At 34.1% G+C, this 11,217-nt stretch overlaps 1 protein-coding gene across 1 annotated transcript in view; it reads left to right on the top strand.

Annotated features, from left to right (window-relative positions):
• Positions 1-11,217, top strand: part of LOC117117126 — a 118,218-nt gene that overhangs the window by 78,713 nt on the left and 28,288 nt on the right. The window contains exons 119-132 of the mRNA XM_033261334.1: positions 1,390-1,570; positions 1,761-1,901; positions 2,924-3,025; positions 3,171-3,308; positions 3,976-4,119; positions 4,463-4,567; positions 5,693-5,863; positions 6,841-6,969; positions 7,161-7,259; positions 7,750-7,890; positions 8,257-8,391; positions 8,970-9,074; positions 9,991-10,143; positions 10,623-10,841. Coding sequence (XP_033117225.1) covers positions 1,390-1,570; positions 1,761-1,901; positions 2,924-3,025; positions 3,171-3,308; positions 3,976-4,119; positions 4,463-4,567; positions 5,693-5,863; positions 6,841-6,969; positions 7,161-7,259; positions 7,750-7,890; positions 8,257-8,391; positions 8,970-9,074; positions 9,991-10,143; positions 10,623-10,841 — 1,963 coding nt within the window. The remainder of the gene's footprint in view (positions 1-1,389; positions 1,571-1,760; positions 1,902-2,923; positions 3,026-3,170; positions 3,309-3,975; positions 4,120-4,462; positions 4,568-5,692; positions 5,864-6,840; positions 6,970-7,160; positions 7,260-7,749; positions 7,891-8,256; positions 8,392-8,969; positions 9,075-9,990; positions 10,144-10,622; positions 10,842-11,217) is intronic.

Below are 11,217 nucleotides of genomic sequence, written 5' to 3'. Positions count from 1 at the left end.
CTTTCTCATTTCTCAAGCCCCCACCCACCCAAAGTCCAGACACCGTTAAATCGGGTCAAGCCGGTCCCGATCGAGCGTCGGCGAAGAACATCTGAAGAAAGACCACGTTGTAGAGAACAAGTGATCGGCCCTATGAACGAAGTATGCTTTGAAGCAAGAAGTAAACAACCTCGTCCATCATAATATAGCATAAAATATGCATGTATAAATTTTTTGTAAGATACTGTAATTAAACCCATAATCATCACTAAAGTCAAAACAAATTTGTGCCGAGCGGCCCCGATTGAGCGAAGAACATCGCTCCATACGACGTATTCTAGCAAAAAGTAAACAACCTCGTCGGTCATAAAAATAGCATATACAGTAATAATATGCATGTATTTTGTGTAAGATATTTAATCATCATGAATAAAGTAAATCAAAACAAATAGTTTAAATGTTTTATTCAAACACATTTGTGGTATGTAGCGAGTACGGGCTTTGGGTATGGGGTGGATGCAGAGAATAGGGCCTAGCTTAGCTAGCTAGGCCTAGGCCTACTCGCATTCTCGCTCTTACATTGTGTTCATAACGTGATGCCGATGCTAATTTCGAGGGCTGCTAGTACGTTTTGAATGTTTATTTAATAATTACTCTCCGAATTTTCAGCGTATGATTACCCTAGGCCTTAACTGAGAATATCGTAAAACCTGTGATTCCTACTACCTAATATGTTTGTGTTGCTAAGAGTCACGATCCCATGAACATCCTGTGTTATGTTGTACCGAGTGTATGTCTATCCGGTAAAGGTCAAATGCGGGTCAGATTCAGAAGTTGGAGCTTAGCGATACAGAATTCATAAAAATAGGTGATTTAAAACTCGTGTTTCAGAAAAACGCGTTATCTAAAAATAAAAGGAAAGTCATCGATATGTTTATTATATAATTCTTTATTGTTTTATGACATTTTAAAAGCAACTAGAATATGTCATTTTAGTTGGACTTTAAATATTCTCATCAGCTCCCCCATGTCAATACTGCTAGATATGCCACTGATTTGTATACAGTGTATTTCATTTATGTTAACATAATTATATATCATTAAACAGTAGCTACTGATGATATGATTAACAATATCATGCATTTATTTTCTCTATTGCAGTTGCAGTACAGTCTATCTCTATTTCTATATCTCTAAGCTTATAAAGAGTGGAACATTATTTATCAATAAATAACATTTTAATATGCCATCAATTTTACTAGATTTTAGCATTCACATAAATTTCCTTGCACTATACTTTCATATTTGTAATTTTTTTTCTTGAATCAATCAATTAATTTTTTTGTAAAGAAATATTGGACGACACCTAATTTTATTGATATTGAGTTTTCAGTGTTACTTTAACTACAGTATGTGTATTTTTGCAACATAGTTGGCAGACCATTTAGTGTGAGTATTCATAGCCCTCCAAACCAGATCCCAGGTGTGGACTCGGCTGTCAGTTACACCTGTGAGGTACCAGAGAACAGTGAGTTCAAAGACCCAGTGTGGGTATCACCAGATGGCTCAAGGATACAAGATCAGTCCCCTGGTGAGTATCAAAAATTTATAAATAATTCTGATCAATTGTTTGATTGTTATGTAAAAAGGTTCCATATATTATTGTGTGTAGGTTTTCTTGGCTATCAACTACTTATTCAAATGAGTACTCATTAATTAAAACAGATATATTTTGGTAGTTAAATCATGAAAATGTATGTAAAAATTTGTATCTACTTCAGGTATTAATGATGATATGTACTCGGAGCGAATATCACCAACAGAGACGAAGTTAATAATTAGTAGCCTGACTGAAGATGATACTGGCCTATACACTTGCATCGTATTTCCATTCGCAACCAACTTTAAACTTGATTTGTACCGTAAGATGAGTCTTTTCAACTCTTGATATTTGAAAAAATTAATTTCATTTGAATATTTTTTTTTTGTCATAATAATCATTCGAATTCCAATGAACTGATTTAGGAAGTATTTTACCAGTTATAAGCCCAAGCTCGACTATAAGCCTACCACCTTGTTTAGGCTTGATTTTGTCTCTGTATAAGCCCAGTGTGCAGTTTTATAAATTAAATGCAGCACACCCGACCAACATCTGTTTTGAAGAGACCTGAAGAGATTACTATGGTAGTAAGCACAAGTAAAACAATCATCAGGAGTATAATGTTCTTATAGAGTACTACAGTGTTACATCATGATACGATGTGATGCTACTCTGTTGCTATCGGCGACACAAAATGAACCGACGCCATTTTCCCCACTGACAAACCATTGATCCCAATTTCTAACATAAAAAATGCCTATTCCAGAAAGCCTATTTTAAACCATTAAGATTATGAAGTCATTCAGGCGTAATGAATGGTAACCAACGTCCAGAGGGCGCCACCTAGTGTAGTGACTACACGACTGTGGTACTCTATAGCACCACCAACAATTGTAATTTTGCATTTTTTAAATCTTGTTCAGTTGACTTCCATATTTTTAACTTTGTATTTACAAGTCTATTTCGTGAATACTTACCTGGATAACCGACTAATTGCCATTGTTCCCAAAACAGAACACCCCTTCGAAAATAATGGAACAGTCCGACCCAAGGCGCCACGTGCGAACCGTCTCCCTAACAAACGTCCTCATTCCCTTTTCGACGTTGTTCGAAGTTGGATACACCCAGCCTTTGAAATTACTTGCAGTCTTTTCAAGCTATCTTATTTTGCTTGGATTTAATGAATGGTAACCAACGTCCAGAGGGCGCCACCTAGTGTAGTGATGACACGACTATGGTACTCTATAGCACCACCAACAATTGTAATTTTGCATGTTTTAAATCTTGTTCAGTTGTCTTCCATATTTTTAACTTTGTATTTACAATTTTGTTGCTTATTTGCAGGAGAGCCACCTTGTCATCTGCCTTGCCGTAATGATGCGCCATGCATTGACAATAAATGTGCTTGTAGGAATAAGTATTCAGGAAACCTCTGTGAAGTACTAAGTAAGTATGTTAAACTTGTAAACACAGTGAATTATTAGCAGTTGAATGTTACACAACACATATAAACATACTGTAGTATTATTTAAGTGTGAACATAAACGTTAATAAACATATATAGTAATAATGAACATGCTTTCTTAAATAGGTGAAAAGAAATTCAAGTTGCGCTTAGCAGGACCAGAAAATCCAGTAATTGGCGAGCGTGTAACCTATACATGTGGCCTACAAGGGAAGGGTCCTAAGAACATCAAGTGGTATGGACCAGATGATAACATAGTCTCAGGTATGCTGTACTGATTAATGAAACACAATGGACCTTTCCGCTATAAAGCCCCGCCCCTTTGATATTTAATCAATCCTAACCAGTTATTCATTGCCAATCCTGTTACAGAGATAATGGCTAAAACATGCTGGAAATCTGTTTTGTTGCACTAAACTAATTTATATATCTATATTACGTATCATGCTATGCTATTGTTTTCCCCATTTTTAATGTTACAACAAAAAATTTTTAACGATTTGTGAAGGCTGATTTCTCAAATATCATTCTTTAAATAGCTGTATGTTTAAACTCCTGTAACTTGATAATGGAATGTTGGATTTAAATGATTCTTTTACCATTTTATAATTCTCATTTTACACTTTACCCCTATAAATAACTAACAATTGATATTTGCGATGAGTGACTGGTTTGGCTTGTCTTTGCCACATATTCTCACAGTTAATTGTCTCTTAAAACTAAATGGTTGTGGAACAGAGCTTTATACAGGCAATATTTCATATAATTTTTTTGCTGTGATAAAGTAATCAGTGAGCAAAAAAAAAAAAACCGAAGAGAAAATCGATTAAATTTAGCACATTATAAGTTTAGTATCATTATGAATTCAAGATATGTACATTCATTATGTGGTATGCAAAGCTAATTATGTATTATATTTTTTGCTTAAAAGGTGATGCAAGTGCAAGTGTAAGCGCAAAAAATCTCAATAAAAGAACGATTCAGCTGAGCTTCAAGAGCTTACAAGCGTCAGAAGCTGGTAAATATACGTGCAGGGCAAACAAGGTCACCAATACTCTTAACCTGGTTCCTCAAGGTGAGTGTCAACAACATTAGTGATGTTTATTCTAGTAAACGTAACATTTGGAAAGAAATGGAATCTAGAGCAGACTATATGAATGTTCTCTGATGATGTAACTTAGTCATCAAAGTGCTTCAACTGCATGCCTAAATCGGAAAATGCTGAGACTTAGCAAAGCTTTATCCGATAGACCATCAGCCCACTTGCTGTTGACTTGACATACCACCTGTGATTTGATCTAAGGCCTATCTAGGACAAATCATTTTTTCTGATCAGCCAAAGCATTTTTTTGCATTTAAAGCATGTGGTTTTGATAAGTGGAGCTGTTATATTCTCTGTGTACTTGTTTCTTGTGCAGATCCTGACGCCGTGTGTGGAGAACCATGTGCCAATGGTGGCACGTGTGTTAATGGCTTCTGTGAATGTGCAGATGGGTTCTCAGGAGAGTTCTGTAACTTCAAAGGTGCATGTCCTTTCTTTGTCAGCATCATAATAACAATAATACTAAATTGTCAGTGTTACAGTATATAGGGCTTGCCATACCAAAACCACCATCAATGACCAGAACAAGAAAATTGACTTTTTAATATATTCATATTCTTCAAAAGGTCTACTGATTAATCTCAGATAAGATAGAATGATGACACAATTAATATTGAAATATTGAATCCCAACATGATGGCGTGCATTTTGATACTTGGAGTGTATATTATACTGTGCTGTCATTCTTCACATTATATACTTTTAAATGATTGGTCATTTACTGGAATCTACTTATTGCCAAAGTTATGAGTAAAAGTATTACTTACAGCTTTTCTGTACTAAGGTATGCAATACTGCCTCATTCTTATGCTATTTAATCAGTTTAACATTTAGTGACAGTACACTGGATTTGGGATGGCAAGCCTCGTATAGAAAAAAATCATGTCGGTTCTCTTTGTGTGTCTCCGTATGAACACTTACCAAAGAGAGTATTCCATAATATTGCAACTAGTAATAAGTACATTGGCATTCTATCTACTAAATACCTACTTATAATCCTAGCTGTGGAGAGACAGTATGGATTAAGTGGCATGCACAAGTGTTTGACCCCAAGCTCAGACCTCTGATCTTTTGATTGGAGGACCAAAGCTAAGCACTCACCATCATCATTGCCACTTTCACCAATATGAACATCATTATCATCATTTTTATCATTATGATATTCATTATGAAATTCATAATCTTTATCATCATCATCATCTTTATGATCATGATCATGTTGATAATCATGATCATGTTCATGATCATTTACTTTTTTTTTTCATCTTATTATCATCATCATCATCATCTTTATCATCTTCACCTTCTTCATTATCGTCATCACCACCACCATCATTCACCTCTTTGTTCACATCTTCATCCTTATCATTATCATCATCAAACAATGCTAGTCCTGTACCATGGTAACCTTCTAATACTAAACCAAGTGGATTGATTTTTAATAATATGTATTTAGTCATCAATATCACCTAAAAAAGAAGTCTTATACTACTATATTTCCATAGGTATGATTTTTCCTTGAAACAGATAATTTTTTCTCTTTCAGCGGATCCACAAGGCTCAGGAATAACAGTGAGTGTCATTCCTGGCATTGAACAAGTGCCAACAAAAGGAAGTAATGTCACTTTCAAGTGTGAAACAACTGCAGAGGGCGGAAGCTCAGAACCAGTATGGGTCAATCCTTATGGTACAGTCATTGAGGAAACATCAAATGACGGTAACTGACAAATATTTGTTTTGAACATTTCTTTTGTTAGTATATAATATAACATATTGTGCTACATTAGAGGAATTAGTTTTTTCTGGTCAGTGTGGAAATGGCAGGGTCTATCGTGATTCGCTCTTCTCTTTGACCTCTCAAAATCTCTCATAATATTCATGTAAACAACCTTTAGCCTGTTTCCACAAGGCGAATTTATCGGCGCGAATCGAAAACATCGGTTCATGCTCATGTGTATTCACATTCCTGTCAGAGTTTTTCACTTCAGCGAAAGTATTAATTCAAACTGTTTCTACTTTTTGGGAAACGAAAAAATGTGCAACCAATCAGAGCTCAGAAAGCCTAATAAATTCGCCTAGTTGAAAAAAAGGCTTTAGACTCCTTTTATAGCCCTCTCTGCACTATCATGTTTGCGTGCAACAAGTATATGATTTTCCCATACATGATTATGCCATTTGGCATATAACAATTCACAGGTATTAATTTTATCAAATACAACTATATAGTATGAATGAAGCATAAGATTTACTGTTTTTTTTTTTTTTTTAACACTATCGTATATACAAAGGGGTTCGGAGAAAGTATTTATAGTATTTAAAGTGCTACATTAATATAATAATAATAATGATAATTACTTTCATAATGTATTTTCAATGAAACTGTTCAATGCACTTTACGAAAGTTAAAATGAATAAATCTAATCAAAATACAGTACATAAGGAATACTTATACAAAGATTAAAAACTACCAAATTTAAATTAGAATGCACAACATTAAAATTTTAAAACAGCCAATGAACATGGAGCTGCAGCAGTAAAGCATTAAAATCAAAGCACTTAAAAGAATTTGAATAATTAATACATTAAAAAAGAAGATTATTATGTTTTTAATTATTTTTTTGTATGTATTGAAATAAAAAATGAATATGTATATATAAATTTATAAATTTGATTTATCATTATATTATTTTTTAGGAACTTATATTGAGAAAGTATCAGCAACCACTACTATACTGCATATCAGCCAGATAAGTCTCGATCATACTGGTGATTACACATGTGTATCTGGACCAATCACAGCTAACTATTTTATTGATGTCACAGGTTTGTAAAACTAATTCTATGTTTCTCCATATATTCTGTTCAATCATTTATGTTATCCTCTTTGTTTCTAGGCCATGTTTTGCGCTGCTGAAAAGAAAGCCTTGCATCCTTTCCCAATTTATTATTACTCTAATAGCTCTACTATAAGATGTGAAGTATATAATTTATCAGTTTTAATCTGTTTATTTAAGATCCTGTATGTAGTCCTATGTGTGAGAATGGTGGTACTTGTGTAGCTGGTCAATGTGTTTGCAGTGAAAGTTACTATGGAAATACTTGTGAAAACATAGGTAAGAATTATATTTTGTTTATTTGACAAATAATAAGGATTTTGAATTTAAACATAAATATTTTAATATTTTATCTCTTCTTCTTATTGACATATTATGGAACATCGAAGACCGTAGTTATGACAAAATACTAAAATGGTTAACATATAACCAGAGCCTATTTGACACATGTATTTATGCCTTCACAAAATGCATAAGCTATTTTTACTGTCTCATTAATTGTGAAATGCTTTACATTTTAACTTAAATGAAGTCAGAACAATACAACTGTAAAAGCAAAGCTCTTAATTTCAACGTGATTAAAAGATTTAAAAATGTATAAAAAAAATCTCTATTCTATAAATAACCTGACTGTTAAACTTTATTTTTATGCCTTGTGTCTCACTGAAACTTTAGAAGTGTAAATGTTTTTTTTTTCATAAATGCATTATTTTCTTGTTGCAAGATAATCTGTTAAAAATCGATCTTTATTTTTATCCTTTATTTACAGCTGAAAATGAATATTCAATGGATATCAGTCTTGTTGGAACAGCTCCATTTGTTGGTAACTCTATTGCACTGGTTTGTGAGATAACTGGAAATAACAGACCACAATATCCTACATGGAGTTTAGCATCAGCCCTACCAATAGGTAAGTAACATATTAATTGGCGGTACTATCATTATCTTTCTCAATCATTTGATTTATCATATGATAATTCTTGGATTTATAAAACACCATTATTTTTTTCATAAATGTTTTGTATTAATGTATTGTAATTAGTTAATCTGGGTAAACATAACTACTTACAATACCATCAGGTATTGCTCATGCATTTCTATTCAAGAATAATTACTTTATTCCAAATTGTAAAAAAATTATTAAATATTAAAAACCAGTAAAAGAAAGTTAAAAATTTTGTTTGTAAGAAACTTTGCGATATAAGGTCTACAGTTGTGATTTGTTTATATTTAATCTTATTTCTAATTTATTTTTGAATTGTTTTCTTTTTTATAGATCCAAGACTGACTGTAGAGACGCCAGGCCCATATGTCTCCATCTTGAGGTTCAGACAGCTCCAGGAATCAGACCAAGATGTCTATGTATGTAGTGTCGGTGGGTTAGAAAGAAGACACAATTTGAGGGTTTATGGTAAGAAGATACAAAAGTCAGTGGTGTATTTAGGAGAAATGGGGGTACTTATTAGGCATTGCAAACCATAATGATATGTATATGAATATGTATTTTACCACCTAAATATCTGCTGCCTATACACCATTTTCGCTAAATTTGAAATGGAAATTTCAGAGATTCTGGTAACTACCATTACGTGACATACAGAGACCTAGGCATTTCGCTCTATGTAGTTACCAGTGTTTGTCTGTTCTGTGTGACTGGTGCACCGCCTTGTTGTCGTAGAGGCCTGCGCTAGTCTTTGAAAAGAAAATGACAAAAACAACAAATACAAAAAAAAAGAGCGCATAAAACCTGCAGTGTTTTTGGTTGTTGAAGTACTCAAAAGAAGATATGTGTCTAGAAAAATGAAATTTGCTCAGGCTAGGCTGCTGGATGGGCTTCAGTGAAAACTTGTGAGACGTTGGTGGCGCTGTTTCAAAATAGACCTGATAAAATGGTGTATATTTAATGCAAAAGTTCTTATAATATTGAGAAATCTAAATGCTACTATTATCCTTAGTATTGTTTTTTCTCTCAATAAATTTGCTCTACAGTTCCAAGTTGTGCAGACCCATGTGAAAATGGAGGGTTGTGTGAAGATGGTGTTTGTAGATGTACTCCTTACTACCGAGGACCACAATGTGAATTCCCCTACGTTGGTAAGTTGTTTGTAGTTAGTTTGAATTCCTCATGCTGGTGAAATATGTATTGTTAATTCTTCTTTTGGTATTTACATTTGTTCAAACAGTCAAGTATTGTCCAGAGGTGTTTACATATATTAGCATTTGTGACCCAAGCTCACAAAAGGGCTGTAAACTTGTCCTCAGGCCAAAATGAGTTTTTGTTATAATGACATAGAACATATCATTTACTTTAAAATGACAGTTAAATGAATTCAATCGGGTGTCTGGAAGCAAAGTTATGACCTTCAGGAATAGTAAGATCAATAGTTATACTTTATAAATTACACAAAACCCAATTCACACATAATTCACGTTCTACGCCCTATTCTGGTTATGGAGGCTTGTTTCTCAATACAGTGCGGTGCGAGTTTACAGCGCATTTGTGAGCTTGGGTCACATTTATGTAAACAGACATCGCAAAAAGGAAAACGCTTACACTGCATTGCATGATATTGTCATTCAATCATTGATGAAAATTGAAGTTTGAAGTACAACAAACAGGTCGATCAGCATTCGACTATGATAAAATTAACTAAAATGCTGACCCTACAACAAATTATGCAATTGATATTTCAACCTGTTGAAACTAAAGAAGGGTTATCTAAAAAGCTTCATAGGCTTGTAGTAAAATACATAAGCATCAAACTTAATAACAAATATAAATTTCGGAACATCAAATAATAACAAGTACACGGTATAGTCTGTTTCACAGAGAAATCTAATTAATCTGCAGCGACAAACGTATCGGTCTTACGACCGCAACTTAAACAGAGATAAAAGCAAGCTTGTGATATCTGCCTACATAAAGTACTTTTCCTTACCATGTCTCATGAAGAGCTGGTTTTGTGCATTCATTTAAAACCATGTATTGACAATTTTTTTCACTTCACAGAGGAGAAACCATTTGATTTGACCATCACCCCAAGTTCGTCTGAAGACCCAACACCTGGTAGTCGTCACACCATACTTTGTAGAGCAAGTGATGGTGCCAGAACCCCTCCCGTATGGACCGATGCGGTTGGAAATGTTATTGAAAGCTCTGATGGTGAGTTCTAATGTTGTCAACAAGGCTAAGAATATATAGCATATTTTGTGGTCTATTTTGTGAATTCTTACTTGCTAACATTGTTTTTTTAAATATACATGCTTACAAAGGAAGGAAGGGAAATGAGAAAGTATTCTTCAAGAGATGAAAATTGTAAACATTTCATGTTAGCTTTACAAGACCATTTGAGGAAGGCTTGGGGTATGTCAGGCATTCTGAAAATTGCCCTTATGATAATAGAAACTGGATGGCTGTTCATAAACATTATCCATAATAAAGTGTATTTATAATGGAATTCAGTTTTTTAAAATGATAGAGTAATGGAAAAAGAGAATATGTCCTGATCTAGATTTGTATCAGAATTGAAATATACAGTATTTAAAAGTATTTGGATTCTGGAGTCGCTTGGTGTTTGGTTAGAGTGAAACTCCAATTATGAAGTTACAAATTCAAATTTATTTTGTCATACCATATTTTAGAATTCTCAGGATCTGGGGAACCAGGCTCCGGAGTTGATTTAGGTTCTGGTGACATTGGATCTGGGCTTCTTGATGTCGGTGATCCCCCAGATAGAGTGTACACACAGAGGCTAGATGATGGTTCCATTCGTCTTGTGATAAATAACGTGGAAGTACGTGACGCTGGCCTTTACAGGTGCACGTCCAGTGACAAGAGTGAGCCTCATGTGCTTAGAGTCAGTAAGTACAGTTATGTTATCTTCTTTAAATAAAATCTATCCGATAATTTTGTGGGGTTGTTTGATATGGAATGATTATTATCATTTTTGTCATAAGATTCGAGCAGTTTCAACCTGTAGAACAGAATCTAACTATTTGTTTTTTTGTGTGTTTTATGTATTGTTATTATATTTGTATGAGAACTTTAATATGTTAGTCTATTTCGTGAATACTTACCTGGATAACCGACTAATTGCCATTGTTCCCAAAACGGAACACCCCTTCGAAAATAATGGAACAGTCCGACCCAAGGCGCCACGTGCGAACCGTCTCCCTAACAAACGTTCTCATTCCCTTTTCGACGTTGTTCGAAGTTGGATACACCCAGCCTTTGAAA

Source organism: Anneissia japonica, unplaced genomic scaffold (assembly GCF_011630105.1).
Source record: "Anneissia japonica isolate Jap-2015-1 unplaced genomic scaffold, ASM1163010v1 scaffold287835_len3118868_cov185, whole genome shotgun sequence".
NCBI classification, from domain to species: Eukaryota; Metazoa; Echinodermata; class Crinoidea; order Comatulida; family Comatulidae; genus Anneissia; species Anneissia japonica.
The sequence above is the reverse complement of the archived record's forward strand: the minus strand, read 5'-3'. Positions and strand labels throughout refer to the sequence as shown.